Source organism: Anneissia japonica, unplaced genomic scaffold, assembly GCF_011630105.1.
Source record: "Anneissia japonica isolate Jap-2015-1 unplaced genomic scaffold, ASM1163010v1 scaffold597_len517326_cov190, whole genome shotgun sequence".
NCBI classification, from domain to species: Eukaryota; Metazoa; Echinodermata; class Crinoidea; order Comatulida; family Comatulidae; genus Anneissia; species Anneissia japonica.
The window spans coordinates 303,346-325,641 of NW_022699214.1; the positions used below are offsets into that span (position 1 = coordinate 303,346).

The 22,296-nt window shown below is 33.2% G+C and overlaps 1 protein-coding gene across 1 annotated transcript in view; it reads right to left on the reverse strand.

Moving 5' to 3' along the window:
* LOC117102891 overlaps nt 1–22,296 on the reverse strand; it is a 37,833-nt gene that overhangs the window by 5,275 nt on the left and 10,262 nt on the right. Inside the window, exons 2-15 of the mRNA XM_033243342.1 lie at nt 11,975–12,104; nt 10,576–10,805; nt 10,102–10,371; nt 9,598–9,691; nt 9,015–9,334; nt 8,153–8,282; nt 7,858–8,007; nt 7,331–7,427; nt 6,930–7,141; nt 6,133–6,214; nt 5,692–5,870; nt 1,158–4,933; nt 681–917; nt 264–285 (exon numbers count right to left, since the gene is read on the reverse strand). Of these exons, the coding sequence (XP_033099233.1) occupies nt 264–285; nt 681–917; nt 1,158–4,933; nt 5,692–5,870; nt 6,133–6,214; nt 6,930–7,141; nt 7,331–7,427; nt 7,858–8,007; nt 8,153–8,282; nt 9,015–9,334; nt 9,598–9,691; nt 10,102–10,371; nt 10,576–10,805; nt 11,975–11,999 (5,824 nt within the window). The 5' untranslated portion in view covers nt 12,000–12,104. The remainder of the gene's footprint in view (nt 1–263; nt 286–680; nt 918–1,157; nt 4,934–5,691; nt 5,871–6,132; nt 6,215–6,929; nt 7,142–7,330; nt 7,428–7,857; nt 8,008–8,152; nt 8,283–9,014; nt 9,335–9,597; nt 9,692–10,101; nt 10,372–10,575; nt 10,806–11,974; nt 12,105–22,296) is intronic.

The window sequence follows — 22,296 nt, forward strand, 5'->3', positions numbered from 1 at the left end:
TCTCTACTGTTCCGTTTTAATTTTAAATAGTTTTGCATCATGTGGCCGTTTGCTGTTTTATGGGTTTTTCCCATTTGCCTTTTTGTACTGCTTTCTTCATGCAAGTACGATAGCTACTTGCAGTTAAGCTTGGTTACCATAAAATCGCTACACACTATCGCGACAGCTTTTGGTGATGCTGATTGGTCCGTCGTAGTCTTCCCAGTTGCGTCAGGGATTGCACTGAAAACATTGTAGCGACAGTGTAGGGATTTTAGGGAAACCAGGCTTTAGTTGCAACAGTGTCTGAAGACATTTACATTTACTCTATTTCATTTCATTTGTTTCTATTCATGACTATGTCATATAATTAGGGGCCCTAGAATGGATACGCTCATGCGCGACCGTATTAATTTCTCTGCACAATGCAGATTTGGCCAAATTGCATCCTAGAATCCACACGATGAGAACTTAACGTTCTCGCATGCGCAGATGAAATATTAGTGACGTCATTACATTCTAGATTCTATTGCGTTGTCCAATCAAAAGCTCCCTAATGACAGGTATGCTGGACTGGATTGCTCAAGTGGGATTTAGGTATACTATATTAGTGGCTGGGAAGCTCAAATACATGTCAAAAAAAAAACAGAGAAAAACAGAGGGAGTGGAGATGTAGGCACATATTTAGTTTTCTATTGTACTGTCTTTGTATAAAAATGGGCAAATTTGATAAACCAGATAAAAACGCCAGGAAGAAATATGTTTTGTACATTATTTCTTACCTGGCCAAATGCGCCTTTTCCAAGTATGTTTCCTTTTTTCCAGTGCAGTAATTCTTCTTCTGTTTCGGATACGCTTGTACTAGAACTGTGACTACGATCGCTGCTACTCACTCGACTCGAGTGTGACCTTCCTTTACCAAGAATACTTGTTCTTGTCTGAATGGGATCAAAATAAATATAATGAGACTTCTGAACTTAAACAATGATGTCATAGTTATGCAAATTACTCCCATACATTTCTGTAATAATATTACTAAATGGTTTACTTCTTTGGTACTTTCTGGTAATAAGAAAGATCTTTTTGTTTACAAAGAAAGAAAGTTATTTTTTTTAAATGAGTTAGCAAAGTTTTAAGAACAAGTTGTCACAGAGCCAAGTTTAATATGTTTTACTCACCACACTGTCAGCAGACCAGGAAGATCCTGTTCTTGATGCTTCATTGAGTGTCTTCTCAAGAACATCACTCATAATAGACAGAGTCAGACTATCATTTAATAAGTCAATTTCTTCATCAGAACCTTCAGAAGGTCGTTGCAAATTAATTGGTGGTAAGAAGTCTGTGTCTACAAGAATCTTATCAGGGTTGTCAGCAGACAATTGATTAACAGGGTTTTCTGCTCTCTGCACATTCTGAAGATTATTTTTGTGGTCATCAAACACATCTGATTCAGATTGGTTTCTATCTACAGTGTTGTTGACTTTACTGTCATTTGGCAAGCTTTTTCCATCAAGAATTGAAAATTCATTTATTTTATCCTTCCCTGCTTCCTTTTGACATCCTTCATCTAGATTGCAGTTTGCTGTGGAGGAACTAACTTTCTCTTTCGGTTCCACACTCATATTTTTTTCCCTCACCCCAGCTGAATATTTTCTCACACGCTCGTCAAAGTATTCTTTATCTAGTTCATCATATTCATCCTGAGAGTAGTTAATAACTGGTTCACTGTAGCGCTTTTTGAAGGCACTTTTTGGCAATTTCTTGGGTTGGTGTGATGGAAGTGGAGGTTTATTGGCAAGTTCAGCTTCACAGTCTTTTGTAGCTTTTGTCTTTCTGATCGTACTGGAAGAAACCCGAGAACTTGTACTAGTAGCTGATGAATTCCTGGTGCCAGGAGATTCTGAAGATGCATCAGCCTGAAGGTGCTTATTAGAATCATTATTAATGTGTTTTTCCATCACAGGATTCATTACATGTTCTTTCACTGCTTCTTCAACAAAGTGGACTGGTTCCACCTCTATTTCCTCTACATCCGATTCAATTACTTCTTGTTCTTCATTATCAACATGATCAGGAATTTTAAAAACTTTCAGCAATTCAGGATTAGTGTCATATGAGGATTCACTGTACAAACTTAAATTGTCAACTTCAGACCTTGGGGTTAAAAGGTTAGAGGCTAATCCTTTAACTGGTCCCTCTACAATGTCTTTATTTCCTTTCTTTCTCAATAAAATTTCTTTTTCTTTTGCTTCACATATTGATTTCATTTCATTTTCCTCAAAGCTGAATTGCCTTGTACTAAGCTGATTATGTAAATTATTACAATCATCCTTCAAAGCATTTGCAATAAATGTCTTGATTGTCCCCATTGTATCAGGTATATACTTGGGGGTATTTGCCTCCAGAGGGCTCATAACATTCTTAAAGTTGCAAACTTGTTCCTGGGTCATGGAGCGCATCTTTGCCACCTCTTGTATCTTTAAAGTGTTGTGCGGGCTCAATTTTATACTCCCTTCTGAATCGGAAGAATCATCCATCAGTAATTGGTTGTGGATAATAACATTGTCCGACTCGTTTTTCTTTGTTTTTATATGCCAACCTTGTCCAGAAATAAATGCTGTTGTATTAGCATCAGCATCTTTAACAACCATTGTGTCTTCATTTGGTTTCTTTTTTCTCTTCTTGGGTGTTTTCTTGCGTTCTTGGTTTACCTCTACAGCCTTACAAGTCTTTGGCTTTCCTTTAGTTTTACCAGTGACATCAGGCTTTTCCTTGGAGATCTTCTTTTTCTTATTAACAGAAGAACTCTGGCTGGCAGGATTTCCTTTATTTGCCACTTTACTAGATTCCTTCAGAGCTTTATCTTTTGGCGCACTCTGTGATCTCTTTTGTTTCCCCGAATTATTACGCCCATTTTGTTTTAATACTTTCTTCCTTTCTGTAACAGTCTTAGCACCTTTAGATATTTCTACTTCAGTTTTCATGTTTTCAAACATATCACAAATAACTGGAGTGTTATGAACCTTGTTGTCCTTTCCAGATATTACTCCACTTGGAGCTGGCTTCTTTTTTCCTGATTCTTCTTTTATACGAGGTGAGGTTTCTGGTGACTTGAATTGCGATTTTGGTCTTCCTGGTCCAGCTGGTTTAGGTGCAGATGGAATCCTTGGTGTGAGTTTCGCTGTACTAGCTTCTTCTGTTTTACATTTTTCTGCAGGCCTGTCCTGCATCTCAAGCTTTTTACCCAAAATATGAGGCTTCGGAGTATCTCCTGCCTGAATGATGATGATCTTCTCTGGGACATTCTTTACTGTCTGAGTGGCAAGACTGGTATTTGAAGATGTTTGAGTTTTGTCAGCTTTCTGTTTTTCTGAATGCCTAATAACGACTTCCACATTTTTATTGGTGACATTATTTGAAGTTTGTTTCTTACTTGATGAATGTTCATTTTTGTGATGTGTAACACAGCTCTTGTCTACTATACAAGTATTACTGGGTTTGTTTGCTTCTAGTGCAGTTGTTGTATCTACGACTTTATTGGTGGCACTTTCAGTTGGCTTGTCCTCCGCATTCTCTATATTTTTATTATGCTTTGTAGCCAGTGTTTCACTTACACAGCCATCTTTTGCATCATTCTTTAAAGATTTTTCTATATGTTTGACACTGATGATATTCAATGGGTTAACATTATTGGGTTTAATACTGTTGTCATTTTTAATTGTTACAACTTCATAATTTGCATCATTTTTAATTGTAGATACATCAGTAGCTGATGCCAAGTCCTCTTTAGGTAGTCTAGAAAAGCTGTTAGCTACACTTGGTGTACCACTAGAAAGCTTTGGTGATGGCTTGGTTGTCGGTGATGTCTTTGAGATAACTGGTGCTGGATTCAGTGTCTCCAGCTTATTCTTAACAGTGTCACAGGTTACAGAAACTTTCACTGCTCCAGCAGACTTAGACACAGTTCTGTTACTGATTTTATCACAACCTTTATTTGATTCTTGTATTAGAAAGCTTGACTTAGCTGAGGTAGCTACTCTTGGAGATTGTTTCTGCTTCGGTTTAGTTAATTTTTCTGAGGATAAAATATTAGTAGTATTTGAATTCACTTTTCCACTACTATTCTTTGAAGTGTTAGAAACATTACAGTCAGAGGATGCATTTTTATTCATTGTCTTTGCTGGTTCTGAGGATGTGATAAAGTTAACATGAATGACGTCATTCGTCGGTTTGTTAGAGCCAAGGTTTTTATCCAAATGTGAATCGCAATCAACTGGGAAAACCTTGGCTGTAAAATCTTCAGAAACCTCTCTCAGAAGGACTCTGTCTTTTTTTGATGCTCCTGCTGTGTTGCTTCGTTTTCTTGGTGGTGAAGAAGAGGAGCTTACAACTCCGGAATCCTGATCAGACTCCAGTACACTATCACTTGTCCTCTCAACATCCTTAACCTCCATCATCTCAGATGACTCTTTTTGAGTCACAGTTGCTGCAGGTGTCATCTTAACTCCCATTCTGTTTGAAGTACGAAAGTTCTGATTATTTGATATTAAATCGACTCTGGGACTGTCCTGAGGACTCGGTGTTGAGAAGCTACTCATACTTGAACTGGTGCAGCTCATACTCGACTGACTAGAGCTCTGATCTGACTCAGAGCTACTTTTTACGCGAGACATTTCAATATTGAATGTGCGTTTCTGGCTCATCAAAGTTCCAGCTCTTGATAAATTCAAATGATTGCCTGAGTCTGGTTTAGGATTTTGTAACCTTCTCTTTCCAGTTAGCGCTGACTGGCTTCCTTCATTCTCACTATCAAATTCAAAGATGGTTTCTTGAATAATATGCTGTGATTCCAATTGTAGACCTGGAGAGGGCGGCAGCACTGTTCTAGAGAAAGGGTGTAATTTCCCGCCGTCATTTAATGGACTTGGACTAGTGAAACAAACTTGAATTTGATCTAGAAATTAACATAAATCAAATAATATTAATAGTACTTATGGCAGTAGTAATAACAGTTTTTAATATATGCAGTTAATTTTGTTAAAAAATTTATGATAAATTTTATATAAATAGGAATAACTAATTTTGCAACCATCTTAAAACAATAATGTTGAAGATATTATATTGATTGGCACATCACAATCTTTTGAAAATCTAATATAATTTGTATACAAAATATTATTTTAAAAAATAATAACAATTAAAAAAAATAATTATGAAAATTAAGATAAATAAAATCAATATGAGGCAATGGCAAAGACAAGCTAAACCAGTCACTCCTCGCAAATCGTGTTTCAGAGATAATGGGCAAAACATGCCGGAATGTTAAATTTTTAAAAATCTATTTCATTGCACTAAACTAACCTTTATATATCTATACATCCCGCTATGCTGCTATTTTCTCAATTTTCAGTGTTAAAACAAACATTTTTAACGATTTGGTGATGGTTTCTACCCGAGAAATGCCCAAAATCATAAACTTTGAAGGCCAATTTCTCAAATGTTATCCTTTAAACAGCTGTATGTATTACACTTGTAATTTCATAAGGAAATGTCAGATTTAAATGATTCTATTACTATTTTATAGCTCTCATTTTATTGTTCAACAAGTGACTTGTCTTTGCCACATATACTGTAGAATTAATAAATAATTAATAATCACTAGTAACAACAATAATTGTTTGCATAATAGAAATTTAGTATAAAAGCACTTACCTTGCTTTTGATAGTCATTTACCACCTCCAACACCTCTGATATAGTTTGTTTATTGGGTGTAGACTTTCGCCTCATTGCACTTCTGTAAGATGGCAAAGGATTCACTTCTGGCAGAGAGCCCCTCTTCTTCTGACGCTCTAAGAAACCATTAATTGGACTGTTCAGTAGCCTTTGCAATCTGAATTGACAAAATGCATTACAAAATGAAGAAATACAAAGCACAGGGATTTGATAAAAATTAAATTCATTAAAAATTGAATTCAACAGTAGAGTATGTAAATACTGGGTATAAGCACACTGCTTCAATTTTACTAAGAAGTTCTTAGAAGCTCTCCCCACTCCCTTGACTTATACTAGGAATGCTACTACAATATTATTAGGACGGAGTGGGGACTAACAATGAACGTAAAGTAATAACAACAATACTGTAGTATACTAACCGCATATCATCTGCATGTTCATCTAAATCTAATCCAACTATTGTAACAGGAACCAAATTTTGATCCGGTCTTGTTGGATCCGCTGAAAAGACAACAAAATTTTAAAAACTTACTGTAATGTATTTATCTTTAATTAGGATTTATGCTATAAAGCATTCCTCAGATAAATTTGATTGATTTGACCATAAAAGACATCAGAGTTTAAAGACCAGGACCATTTACACCAGTGTCTGTGGTGGTGTTTACACATTTCCTGGTAAAGGACAATCAGCTTTGTTACAGCTCAGATTTTATACACCTGAACTGTGAGATTTTCATATCTACATTAACCAAAACCCAGACCTTGATTTAAAAGGCACGCAATCACACCGGCACTCCTTCGCGCTCCTGAAAATTATGTGAGGAGAGCAATCAATAGCGTTCCTGAATTTTTCTTTAAATCAAAGTCTGAAAACCCTGCTACAGTGTACAGGTAACTGCAGAATAACTATGGCTTAAATTTAGATATTAGCTGACAAATTAATGAAGTCCCAAGTAAAATAAACTTTACCTATCATAGGATTAGGTTGGATTGCTGATAAAAATCATGAATCTTTTTGGGTGTTAATTTTTATGCCAGTGTGATTAATAATTATAATAATCAAAATCATAACAACTATAGCAGCACACGTAGTTGTAAATAATAATAACAATAATAGTAAATCACAGTAACAACAACAACAACAATAATAATAGTGTACTAAAACATATTTAGTCTTCATTTTACAAATAATTAATGTAAAAATAATTTTACTCACAATGTCTCTGAGCAAGTTTCTGGTGTCCCTTTGTACTAGCCTTGTGACCTATCTCTGCCTCTCCTTTTACCCTGCTCTCAAATAAGAGTGATCGTTTTGTCTTTGATCTATCCAGGAGGGGAGCTGGATTACTTGACGATGATCCTGCTGTTGTCTTTTCAGACTTCGGTGTTTTTGGAGGGATTGGTGTTTTTAGCTTCTTGCTCGTCAAACTGTGGGAAAGTATTATAAATTAAATCATTATAAACTACAAAAACTTGAATTTTTGAAAAGTAATCTATAAGTATTGAATATGCAAAGGTTAAAAATATATGAAGTAAAGCAATTATATACTGAATTTAATATTCAAGTGTATTACTATCAGACAGGAGTTAAAATGAGGGGTCTGAGAACATATTCACCCAGGAGGAAAGTGGTCGGCCTCTAAGTCCTTTAGTATCTGTTCCTCAGCCTTCAATGCTTTGTGGGCTTCAGTCATCTTCTGAACAATATTTACTTCTGTAAAAAAAAATTAAGTATGGCATATTGGAAAGGAGGTGCCCAAGAAGGACCTTAAACATCAGATCACCAAATAAGGTACAAAAGTGGAAATTAGAGAATAAACTTGAATATTAAAGTGAAATGTCATAATTGATTTGGAAATTCTAGGTTTAAATTATATGACAGTCCAGGATATATGCAAGTGACATAATTACAGCCCATTCTCGAAGGGACCTGGGCTACATTTTACATATTAATGCAGTCCAACATTTTCTTAAATTTATCTGCAAAAATGGGAAACTACTTTACCTCACCCAATCCTCTCTTGGTATTCAAAGGTATTATTATCAGAGTAACAAGACATTTTCTGCAACTCAGTTCAGAAATACCATAAATACATAAATAATAATGTTTTTAATGATCATCCATATATCATCTGTATACTTACTATCAGGAGAATTGATATGAACATCTCTTGGTGTCCCCCTAGGCGTCTTCTCATCAATAGAAATACGGCTCAGTGAGGCCCTTGAGGGTGGTTTGACTGGACTAAGCACAGTCTGTTCCTGTTTGTTAGAAGTTGCTTCCATCCAGGCATCTATGGTAGGTGATGTAAAATAGATACATTTGATTATGTATATACTCATTTTACTACTTAAAACATACTAGAGTTAAGCAACAAAAAATAATAAAATTCATTTTAGAAGAACAATTTTGTTGACAAAATTTCTTTTGTAGCTTACCTTTCAAAGTGGATTTCATCTTTTTGTTGCGGGCAACATCAACAGGTGTGAAACCCCTGTCATCAACAAGCGTGATATCTGCTCCTTGGTTTAATAGTGTGTTCACTGACTGAAACTGGTTGGCCTGGGCCTGAAGGATTATACACAATGTCAAGTCACTGAAATATCTGGTAACTGGGTTATTTTCTTAGCTATTAATATTATGCTCTATAATGTTTATGGTAATAAATCTGGTGTAAATTGACTGGTACTTTATTATAGAAGATAATATTTCTTTTCCAGCACAACTTGCATATCTTCTATTATGCTTGATGAATATGTGAACAATCTGAGTTCTCCTCCTAGTTGCCGGTTATAATAAACTGCATAACCTCATTTATATTTAGATACTACTACTCATTGTTTATCACACATATACAACTGCTAAGATCTGATTTGTATATAAAATATAATTGCTCTGATTATAAATAAATATATACTATATATTAAATAAACACTAAACTAAACTTTAATAATATAATTCTGGTGAAAATTGACAGGTATTTTACTATAGAAGATAAGATTTTTTTTTCCCACCACTCGCATTTCTTCTACTACATTTGTGTGCTCTCTACCTGGTGATTTGTTATAATAATGAACTGTATAACTTTACAGTTAAATTATATACTACTATTGTTCATCATATTAATATATTTATAAAATATAATTGCACTGACTATAAACAAAAATATACCATATAATAATATAATAAACATTATATAAAACTTTAATAATAATAAAATTCAACATAAGAATACTACATATTTCATACTGCAATACATATAACGCAAACATGATACAATATTCCCTAGTTTAATCTTACCGAAACATGTAACGGTGTGGTACCAGCATAACCGCGAATATTCACATTTGCACCATTGGCCAATAAAGCTAGTAGCACCTCAACCTGTCCATTCTGAGATGCAAAGTGCACCGGTGTGACACAGTGTTTGTCCCGTACTTCCACTTGTGAACCATCCTGTAGTAGGGCTAAGGTAACTTTCTCTGCTAGTTTGCATTTCAGGGAGGCTGTGTAGTGCAGGGCTGTACGGCCTTCGTTGTCAGATGCATTGGGGTCAGCACGATTGAGAAGCAGCTCCACCACAACAGCTTCGGGATTGTAATTCTTCATAGCATCCCCCACTAGGGAAACAAATTGGTCATTATTGAGAATATGTTTATTTTTATAAACTTCAACATATTTTCAGAAAAAATGAAAACTATTTTTGAGCGAAGCATTATATCATATTTTAATGTTTGTGCTCTTCACTGACTTCTTACATATGCTTACACATTTTCTATTTATATTCTTGTCCCACTGATATAAACAAGTTAAAATAAAATATGTGTGTACTCACGACCAAGACATTTAGGGAAAGTTAAAAAAATGTGAAAAAAACTCTTACGTTTATGGAAGACATCAACATCTCTTGTTACCAGTAGCAACGGGGTGAGGCTATCTGCATTTCGACAATTAATATCTAGCACTCGACTTTCTTTCTGCAGAGGGAAAAAAACAAACTTTTTAATTTTAAAAAAAAAAGTTTCTGAACGTGACTTCTTCATTATTTTAGTTTATACATGGGGAAAAAGGATTGTCAAATGTAATTCATTATTTTCTATTATGGCTTATGTGGCCTATTTTTAAAATTAATGGTACATTCCCTACCTTTCTTTAGAATATTATAGTATAAAATTAAACAATATATGAAAATAGGAAACATCAAAACTCATTTTAACAACTTTGAAAAAATACATAACAAGAGAAGGTTAGTATAGGTTGGCTGATGTGTATGGCCTTATGTGCCTCAAGGCACTAAGAGGATAGGTGAGGTGAGGCAGAGGGGTAACATCCATACAGCTAAGGCAACATTTATTGAAATAATTATTTGGAAGGTACTGTAACTTACCAAGAGTTTCTGCACCACTTTTAGATTACCCTGCCACGCCGCTTGTAACAGGTGTCGAGGAGAACTTCCGGTACGATCCACAGAATTTATGAGGATTCGACGAATGTTCGGCTGTGCAACCCCTACGGCTGTTTGATGTTCACAATTGTTCAAAGTCACGTCAGCACCATACTTGAGTAGTAACTGGACAATTTTCTCATGACCGTGTTTAGCGGCCCATATGAGCGGCGTGTTACCAGTCACCGGGTCTTTCACATCAATATTTACAATCTAGTTATAAGTAAATAGAAATAGGCAAAACTGGTAATTATGCTAATTAATTACATAATATTTCATGCATAGTTTGCACATTATTTATGTTAGTCATCTTGTCATCATCGTCATTTTTAAGATTTTACCTCAGAAATGTAAACATCCTCAGTTGTTTACATGCTATGATTGGCTAATATTTGTAAGCTTCTGGTATTACCATACCTCATGAGAACGCCGTTGTAGGAAGTTCTCAACACGGTCATACTGGCCATCGCGTGCGGCTACAAGAAACAGTTTTTCCACTTCCCGTTCTGGCCCAGTGTTGAAGAGATGCATGGCAAGATTGTGGTAACTTCGGAGGAGGTTTGGGTTTCTATGGGAGCCAGCAGAACTGGCGCTTGACCCACGGGAAGTAGTTGATAGTTTGTTATCTACAGAAACTGACTCTTTTTCTAATATAAATAAGGAAAAACAAACAGAAACATATATTTCCAATACATTTTATATATATTTAACATTTAAAATTTCTTCAAATTGTGACATAGAATCTTATAATTCACAGGTAGACTTTTAATTATTTTGGACGGTGGCCCAAAATTAACAGACTATTAATGTGTACAATGGCATATCTAGAAAGGGGGATGGTGCGCAGGGGGGGCCACGCCCCTCCAAAAATTACTTGCGTCCCACCCCAGTCGCCCCTCAAAAAAATCACTTGCAAGTATTTAAAAAACAACTAAAATTACCTTATTTTGCAAGTTAGCACCCTTCAAATGATCATCGAGCACCCCCCCCCCACTTCANNNNCCTTCACGCCCGCCCCTCCCTCCATCAGCACCCCCATTTCAAGTCTTCTAGATACGCCACTGAATGGGCATATGTTTTTACAGTACCTTGGACATACAGATAAGATGATATTGCATTTACCCAACTTCATATGATGACAATGTTATCATGTAGTTTTATGCCGTATTATGTAAACACTCAACAATGAACTTAGTCTACTTGCCTAGCAGAGCTATTAACGAAAATGTAGTGACAAATCAAATGTTAACTGTGAACATGGTCATAAGAAATAAGTAGGAGTATTTGGTTGACATTAATTCTGAAATTCTATTTCATTCATGATTTATTGGTAGCTATTGCTGGAGACATACCAATATACAGAAAGTTTTGAATACTTTTAAGGCGAGAATTTTTTTATACCTTGATTAAGCGAACTAGCTGCCTGCCCATAATGGTAATTTTGAATAAAATAAAATTTCATTTTTGGCCAATTAGTGCACTGCCGCCATGAAAAAAAACAAAAATTTCAGAAAAAAAATAAAATGTATTTCTTCCTAATTATATAAATTTAAAGCATTTAACCATCCCATTACTACACTGTTTGCATTCACCAATAAAATGTTATCTTTATTTTCTCCTTCGTCTGGCAAAACTATTTGCTAAATAAGAAAAAAAAATATTTTTATCTTTTTTCCACCCTCATCTGATAACCTTTAAAATAATAAGCTCACAAAAAAATAAAATTTACCAAAATGAAGTAAATACCAAAGTTTTCTTTTTTAATTACTAATAGTTGCATTATTTATTCAAAAGCCAAAACCTTAAGAAAACTTACCAGTCTGCTTAAAATCGGATGCCATCTTTATAGATGAAGTAGATGAGTATTAATGGGCCGAAGAATTTACAAAACTTTTTCCTAGTGTGGCCCTCCATGGTACTGGCTCAGCAAAATGGTAACTGTAGAGCTGCAAGAACAAATGTACAATATAAATCATTATGGATGTCAAAGGTAATGTTTATAATAGTAAATGCTCAAAGGAAATTGTACTTTAAAAACCCTAAAATAGTGCACATATAGAATCTGAATCATATTTTATTTGTCACAAAACAAAAATTAACAGAACAATATAAATATAAAATCAAAACCCATCACTTTAAGGCTTATAATCTTGAGAATAAGAATTTATAAAATCATTTTTTTGGTCACTAATGCTGGTTTTGGGACCTCATATATTATTAATCTAACAAATGTTCTTGCAAGTAAGATACATCAGCAATGCATCCAACTTAACACCTGTGGACTACTACACAAAAGAGAACATGTCATCGAAAGTTACACAGATGCCAATTAATCAATTAACAGCAAATTAAACAAAAGCTCTCCTTACACACAGTACCTTTATAGGTTTCTCCAATTCAAATAAGATATCTTTGCTAATTGTTATAAAATAAACAAGCATTGTACTATATTGTAAGATTGACAGTCCATTCTTCTTGATAACCACAAAAGTACTGCAGTAACTGTTATATTTTAATAATAGCACACATTATACAGTATCATCTAATTCCACAATCTGTATGTTTTAGAATGAAACATACGGACATATTCCACAGGTCTAGTAACAAAAAATACAAATTCTCAAGCAAGGTGAAGTACCTACTGAGAATAGCACTTGCTTTCCCATCTAACAAAAATAGTTTTAATGTAATTAGCCAATACATTAAAAACAGACAATTACTTGGCATATGTGCCTAAAAAAGAAGTTAATAAAAATTAACATACAGTAAATAATAAAATTTAGCCAAGGAATAATTAACAGCAGACCATCAATGGATGATGACACCATGCAAGATTCCACTCAAAAAACTATCTTTTTATAATCAATTATTAAGTTTATTTGGTCCAAAAGATGTGAACAACAATTTAACTCAATACAGGTACACACACAATGACACAAAAGAAGAAGCTTGAGATTGGTTGTACCATAGAGAAAATAGAACAGATCTATTTTCTCTATGGATGTACAATACAATGCAACCAAAACCAAAAAAACTCATAAAATTTACTTAATTCCAGTCCTATTTTTTGTTACGTCAACTCACTCTATGTATAGAAAAAAAATAAACACTGTTTGGAAGACACTAAAATTTGCATTACAATTCAGCAAGGTTGACACACTGTAAAATGTTAATCAAAATCTGAACAATGCCAGATCATTCCGACCAATAGCCTTGCACAGTATACCATCATTTAATCCATCATAAAATTGGACGTCCACTTTTTTAACGCTTACGTGTAGGCTATCAAATTATGCAAATTGACACTTACATATTAAACTCGCAGACTGTAAGATTGGAAAATCGTTTTCAATCGTAGTAATCGTAGTCTAGAAATACGAACTAAGTGGTTGCCTTGAGACAAGTGGCAATCTCCACTTGTTAAGTCTTCTATAACATTTCTGTGTGAACAGTACAATTGTAACTAAAAAGCAATGCTTAAATTCTACTACTAATTATGTCTAAATTCAATTAAAGCAAGGACACTTTCACTCCACTAAAACAAACAAGTACTATGGCTGTGTGTGTTTGCTTTATGTACTTCTAGAGCCAATCAGACAGATAAGGACCTCAGGATGTTCAATGAGCAATTGCACAAGCATTAACAGGTTGAAGTAACCAGCTTCTTTAAAGTCATACCGGTCACACAAATGGTTAGTACAATCTGCAAATAAAATGGTTTTACTGATAAATAAGCAAGAAATTGTAATCCTAAAAAATAAATCTAAAGAAGAATATAGATAAATTGATAACAGCAAATAATTTATACTAAATAAACAGCACAAATGTTGAAAGAAAACTCTTGCAAATCTAAATTATGCTATTAAATGAATGTCTATGAATCATTTACTCTCATTAATACAGGCGTTTTATAAAACTCTTTCAATAGAGCAATAATACAGGTGGGGGCAGGTATATTAAATCTTACTCAATTTTTCTGTACATTATCAAAATTATGTTTATTTGTGTTGATTTTTTTGCATCATGCAATTAGGCCTCACTTTATTATCCTTAAAAATTCTTCGCTCTTTTCATATATCTTCACATCAAAAGCAACTCTCAAAGGCATACAAAATACTACTAGGAAGCAAATCATGTTTTGCAGACCAAAGACATAAGGTATTCACTACAAAGTTGTCCATAGTTACAGCTTTTTTTTGTAAGCCAACCTAATCCCAGATCATGAAACATCTGTTTAATAGAACTAAATATAACATACATTAAGATTGGCAATTATTAACCTGGGCTTTCGCTGTAAGTGTAGGCCTTTGCATGAACCATGATAAAAAAGATAACAGAAAGCTTTAAGTATAATCGAGAATTACTAAATTGATAAATGTATTATTAATCTGGGCTTTAAATTAGACAGCTGCATACTGTACAGTATAAATGATAAAAGATAAATATTTAAAAACTATGTCTGGGATTTAAATTAAATTGATAATTATTAACCTGGTCTTTCATGTATGTGGACAAATGGCAATCGTCATTTAATGGTTCAACTACTAAACGGCAGTTGTTCCTTGTCAAGTGGATTATAGACTGTACATTTATTTGTGCATCTATAAACATTACAGAAAATCTTCATGTCACTATATTCAAACTCACTTTAATTTAAAAATTTACAAAAAAGCACCAAATGATACTAAAATTACAGTATTTGAAATAAAAACCACAATATTTATAATTTAATTAATTCAACTAAAATTGTTTTACTTAAGATCTTGTTTAAATGTTATCTGAAATTAGATATCATTATTATATTAGCACATGAAATGTTGTTGGGATAAGTTTGGTTTTAAATACCGTAGTGTGAAGTTCGTGTTTCAAAATGATTGCATATAAGCTAATCAAATAGAAAATATCAGATACAAATACAGAAGGCATCCCCAGTGGATGACTGGTGAGCGTCATCAGCTGAAAAAAATCAATTTGGAAACTGACAAACATAAACGAGAGAATACAATAAGACACAAAATGGGATCATAAAACACAGGAAATCCAAACTTCCTACTAATTAATTATCAAGAACCTTATCGAACTTGAACATGTACCAAATGATGGAGATATCCTTATCTGCATGCAAGATGAAGACCAGGAATAATTACCTAGGGGTGGACGAGGGTGCATATTGCAGTCAATTAATTCTATGTCCAATGAATTGGGTAAACTTGGTGTTACACTACATGTGATTATTGCTTACAGACCTATCATAACATTTTTGAGTCAGTATAGCACCTATAATAAAAACTTTTTGAATTCTTCAATGAAAATATCAGTAAAGTTATAGTACTGTATAGTGTCATTATCCTTGTGGTTGCCTGCAAAATAAAATAATGATGACAATGATAATGATGATGATGACTCCTGAGGATAAATCATGATGATGATAGTGATGTTTGAAAATGACAATACTGATATTGCAATGAATAAAAACCTACCTTCTGGGTTAATTATAAAATTGTGCAAAATTCCTCTACATCGTAAATTAAATAATAGAAAGCGCCAACAACCGACTGACTGAATGAAAATGAGTTGTACTGTTATAACACATGGATAAACATATTCTAGCAATCACTGGTACCAGCTTTCCTTTGTCAATTGTCTCAGCTGACGCTTCTCTTCATAAAGTCTGAGTTTATTATTATCAATTATCACCCAAAAATAATTGAGAATGCTCCACTACAATTGTACTGTACTTAACAGAACAAATTTTAATTTAATCTTAATTTCATGAAGTAATCATATCTTTTAGCTAATATTGGTAAAACATAAAATAATATAACATTAATAGTTTAACTATTGATTATGAAATATTAAAATGGTATTTATTTTTACAAAAAGGTATTATTTTTTTAGCTTGACTTACCTCATAGATAATGGAGCAGTCCATATACTACTAGAACAATAGACTGCCATATCTCCGTAGCTTTACAGGCCTACTCTAGATCATTGATGTCATCATTTGCCAACCAATCAATACAAACTAATGACACATGTCATAATCGCAAAACAATTCATAATGAAATTACTGTACAGTACGTTGTTTCTACCGAGGAGAACAAAGAACTCTACTGTACTATCCATAATAGACCCTTTTATAATGTTTTTGTTTCAAGATTCCAGTAATATTAAGTTATTTATACCATAGTTTAAATATTAGACCTATGTAAAAAGTGTTACTCTAGCATTTAAATAAATCTTCTTTTTTTTTTGTTCTTAAATCATAGAATACTGTTATATAGTAAAATCAAATTGGGATGTAAATATTACTAATTCATTTTGCTATTTATATTATGAAAAAATTTTTTTTTAATGTAATATTGCAATTTTCTTTATTTTACGATGCATTGGAAAATCCTCAATAGTGTCTTACTTTTGATTATCCATGGAGGGCATTTTAAATTGTAATTTTCTCCTAAAAATTTTGTAATAAAAAAATTATAAATAAAATTACTATAGTAAACAATAATACCATTGTTATAGTATTACCAAGTTTCATAACAATTAAATTACTATTCTCACTACTACTACTCTCAATAGTTTTAGCTTATTAATTAATAAAGCAAAATAACTAATTATACTTTTATAAGACTGGACAAAAGCAGAGCCACTAAGCAAAAAAAAAAAAAAAAAAAGAAAACAAGATTTGCACACATTAGGCCTATGTATATACTAGGAAGACCTTTTTTAATGCCACATAACATACCAAATCCTGAGGATGCTATTTTTAGTACAAAATTATATTTTCTATCATACTATCGCTCAATTTCCAATGGTTTTTTTTAATGAAGGCCACTGAAATTATTGCTATATCAGTATGACCAACAGATACAGACTTCTCAAGTTAGTAAAATGTATTTCATTGAACAAGTCTTCAAATATCTGTAGCATACAAGGTTTCCTTTTCATGGAACCTAATAATTTGTCTTGAGTGCGAAAAAAAAAAGTTTGAGCCGATTATATCACAGGTACAGTACAGGAAACCAACAGCTATGAAATTTTAAACAACAGTCACTTCTTCTTAGTTTTCACAATAATTTATCAGTAATCTAACAAATATGAGTTGTCTGGGGACAAAGATCCTGATGGAAAAGTCATTTGTTCTGAACTTTAGACCTACTTATTTAATGGGTCTAGGCCTATGATAAATTTCAGTAGTATTTTTGTCTATTTCCGGACACTGTAATTAGGCAAGTTTTCTGTAGCAACACAAGTTCCATACTTGAGAAGTCTGCTAATACTGCTCAGATAAATGACCTTTGTTCTAATAGTTACTGTTTAAGTTAATAATTTTTAAGAAACACTAATTAACAACTAAATTATTAGTGTTGATTAACAACCACGTTACACTATAGGCCTACAGTTGATTTGAAGGAACTCAATTATGGATTCATTACCTGGGTGATTATTCATGACATGCTGCTATACTAAAAGAAAATGCAAACAAAGACAAAAGATTTCCGAACATTGGAAGTATAAAAGCAACAAATGCAATTTTGACATTACAGGGGTTACAAGTCTTCCGCTGGTCATCAGAGTCTCCAAGGAATCTAGACGGCCTCCCACTCACCGCAACCAAGCAGTAATCTCCCGGAAAATAACCCATCTCCGGCAAATTAATTAAATGTGCATGTTTTTACTACTGTATTGCCCCCTTATTATCATCTGTCTCATGGAAATAAGTGTTGTTTAGTAACACCAAGAGTAGAAAAATAGAATTATATGTGCTAAGAAACCTCATACTAACAGATCCCCCAGAAATTACAACCCCTGGCATTTTTCGAACGTTTATTGCTTAATACTCTCCCACTCCCAAATATTGGCATACACATGACCAGGATTTTGTGTCACCTATCAATACAAATTACAGATTGACTTGAAATTATTATAGATATTTATAGAAGCATTTAGTGTACACAGTACTAAAATCTGCTGGCCCATATAGTACCACAGTTGTGTCGTCACAACGCCATGTGGCACCCTCTGTCGCCAACCAGACGTTGGTTACCGTTCATTATGCTTGAATGACTTCATAGGTTTCTGGAATAGGCATTTTAAAATCTAATATTTTACCATCAAAATCTGTACTAAAAACACAAAATCTCGCATTATATTAGTTATAGAACACACATTTAATCATCAATTAAAATTTACAAAGAAAAACTAAGATACAACATCTTAATAATTACGTTAAAAATTGGAATCAATGGTTTGTCAGTGGAGGAAATGGCGTCCGGTTGAACGCATTTTGCAACGATAGCAACGGAGAAGTATTACGTGGTATCATGACGTAGCACTGTAGTACTCTATGGTAATTTGGTAACATTTTATTTTTTATAGAAGAATGCAAAAAAAGAAAATTGGTCAATAAAGGGAAAAAACAACCAAGCTGTTTAATAAATACACATTCTGAGATTTACCTTTAGGGATTCCTCTTGTTAAGTGATGTCTACCAAAAGGGAAACCAAAACATGAACTATAAATAGTAAACAAACAACTAATAACCTGTCTCTTATACACATCTAGATGTGTATAAGAGACAGTTACACTATAGGCCTACAGTTGATTTGAAGGAACTCAATTATGGATTCATTACCTGGGTGATTATTCATGACATGCTGCTATACTAAAAGAAAATGCAAACAAAGACAAAAGATTTCCGAACATTGGAAGTATAAAAGCAACAAATGCAATTTTGACATTACAGGGGTTACAAGTCTTCCGCTGGTCATCAGAGTCTCCAAGGAATCTAGACGGCCTCCCACTCACCGCAACCAAGCAGTAATCTCCCGGAAAATAACCCATCTCCGGCAAATTAATTAAATGTGCATGTTTTTACTACTGTATTGCCCCCTTATTATCATCTGTCTCATGGAAATAAGTGTTGTTTAGTAACACCAAGAGTAGAAAAATAGAATTATATGTGCTAAGAAACCTCATACTAACAGATCCCCCAGAAATTACACCCCCTGGCATTTTTCGAACGTTTATTGCTTAATACCTGTCTCTTATACACATCTAGATGTGTATAAGAGACAGGAATTACCTAGCTTGTTCATACATCGCTGTTAAGATTATTGATATAAAACAATGTATCTTCATCGCTACATTGTTTTGCCGCGTAATCTTGTAGTTATGTTGTTTTGCCACGGAAAATCACTAAATTTTAAGTTTTGTGCTTAAAGATAGGTGATGCTATCTCCGAAACTACTCATTATTGAGAAATTATTTCCACAGGTAATTTAGATGTATTTAATATACTCCCAAATGATATCATCTGAAAATCGACAAAAATGTCAGTTACATTGTTTTGCCTCGGGACGGCCGATTTGAATGTTGTAATTAGATGTTTCGAGCATGATTGTTATTGGATAAGATTTATTTTTAATATGTTGTATTTTGATTGTCTGCTCTCTGGGGAAAGCAGTTTTTATAACTGATCAGGGTGTCCCTCATTAAACCAAACTAATTTATTTAAAAAAATATAATGTAAATTGATAAATTCTTTGTCTAAAAATGGCTTTGGCAAGCAGATCTACCTTTCTGATTTCACACCGGCCTGGGGCGGATACAGGATTTGGCGGTAGGGGGTGCATGGGTGTCAACAACAACTCAGCCCCACCATGGTTAGGGCTGTAAATAATAGAAAGCGCCAACAACCGACTGACTGAATGAAAATGAGTTGTACTTTTATAACACATGGATAAACATATTCTAGCAATCACTGGTACCAGCTTTCCTTTGTCAATTGTCTCAGCTGACTCTTCTCTTCATAAAGTCTGAGTTTATTATTATCAATTATCACCCAAAAATAATTGAGAATGTTCCACTACAATTGTACTGTACTTAACAACAGAACAAATTTTAATTTAATATTAATTTAATGAAGTAATCATATCTTTTAGCTAATATTGGTAAAACATAAAATAATATAACATTAATAGTTTAATAAGCTATTGATTATGAAATATTAAAGTGGTATTTATTTTTACAAAAAGGTATTTTTTAGATTGACTTACCTCATAGATAATGGAGCAGTCCATATACTACTAGAATAATAGACAGCCAGATCTCTGTAGCTTTACAGGCCTACTCTAGATCGTTGATGTCATCATTTGCCAACCAATCAATACAAACTAATGACACATGTCATGATCGCAAAACAATTCATAATGAAATTACTGTACAGTACGTTGTTTCTACCGAGGAGAACAAAGAACTCTACTGTACTATCCATAATAGACCCTTTTATAATGTTTTTGTTTCAAGATTCCATTAATATTAAGTTATTTATACCATAGTTTAAATACTAGACCTATGTGAAAAGTGTTACTCTAGCATTTAAATAAATAATTTCTTTTGTTCTTAAATCATAGAATACTGTTATATAGTAAAATCAAATTGGGATGTAAATATTACTAATTCATTTTGCTATTTATATTATCAAAAAAATTATTTTTAATGTAATATTGCAATTTTTTAAATTTTACGATGCATTGGAAAATCCTCAATAGTGTCTTACTTTTGATTATCCATGGAGGGCATTTTAAATTATAATTTTCTCCTAAAAATTTTGTAATAAAAAAATTATAAATAGAATTACTATAGTAAACAATAATACCATTGTTATAGTATTACTAAATTTCATAACAATTAAATTACTATTCTCACTACTACTACTCTCAATATTTTCAGTAATAAAGCAAAATAACTAATTATACTTTTATAAGACTGGACAAAAGCAGAGCCACTAAGCAAAAAAAAAAAAAAAAAAAAAAAACAAGATTTGCACAAGAAAGAAAACAAGATTTGCACACACTAGGCCTATGTGTATACTAGGAAGACCTTTTTTAATGCCACATATCAAATCCTGAGGATGCTATTTTCAGTACAAAATTATATTTTCTATCATACTATCCCTCAATTTCCAATGGTTTTTTTTATTGAAGGCCACTGAAATTATTGCTGTATCAGTATGGCCAACAGATACAGACTTCTCAAGTTAGTAAAATGTATTTCATTGAACAAGTCTTCAAATATCTGTAGTATACAAGGTTTCCTTTTCATGGAACCTAATAATTTGTCTTGAGTGCAAAAAAAAAAATTTTAAACAACAGTCAGTCACTTCTTAGTTTTCACAATAATTTATCAGTAATCTAACAAATATGAGTTGTCTAGGGACAAAGATCCTGATGGAAAAGTCATTTGTTCTGGACTTTAGACCTACTTATTTAAAGGGTCTAAGCCTATGACAAATTTCATTAGTATTTTTGTCTATTTCCGGACACTGTAATTAGGCAAGTTTTCTGTAGCAACACAGGTTCCATACTTGAGAAGTCTGCTAATACTGCTCAGATAAATGACCTTTGTTCTAATAATTTTTAAGAAACACTAATTAACAACTAAATTATTAATGTTGATTAACAACCGCATTACACTATAGGCCTACAGTTGATTTGAACTCAATTATGGATTCATTACCTGGGTGATTATTCATGACATGCTATACTAAAAGAAAATGCGAACAAAGACAAAAGATTTCTGAACATTGGAAGCATAAAAGCAACAAATGCGATTTTGGCATCACAGGGGTTAGAAGTCTTCCGCTGGTCATCAGAGTCTCCAAGAAATCTAGACGGCCTCCCACTCACCGCAACTAAGCAGGAATCTCCCGGAAAATAACCCATCTCCGGCAAATTAATTAAATGTGCATGTTTTTACTACTGTATTGCCCCCTTATTATCATATGTCTCACAGAAATAAGTGTTGTTTAGTAACACCAAGAGTAGAAAAATAGAATTAGATGTGCTAAGAAACCTCATACAGATCCCCCAGAAATGTCTTCTTTCAAATTCGGACCCCTGGCATTTTTTCAAACGTTTAAATTGCTTAAAGCCCCATTCCCAGCAAAATTTCAGTTTTTAAGAAAAATCTAATTTTTGTATATAATGTTATAAAGATTTATAAATATAATACGGAATTGCTAGTTTAACTGAATTTAGAAATTCCTAAGAATGAAAAAAATGTAAAATAAGACTGAAATTTGATTTTTTGTGTGGAACACAAAAAATCAATGCAGATGAATTTTTCATTTTG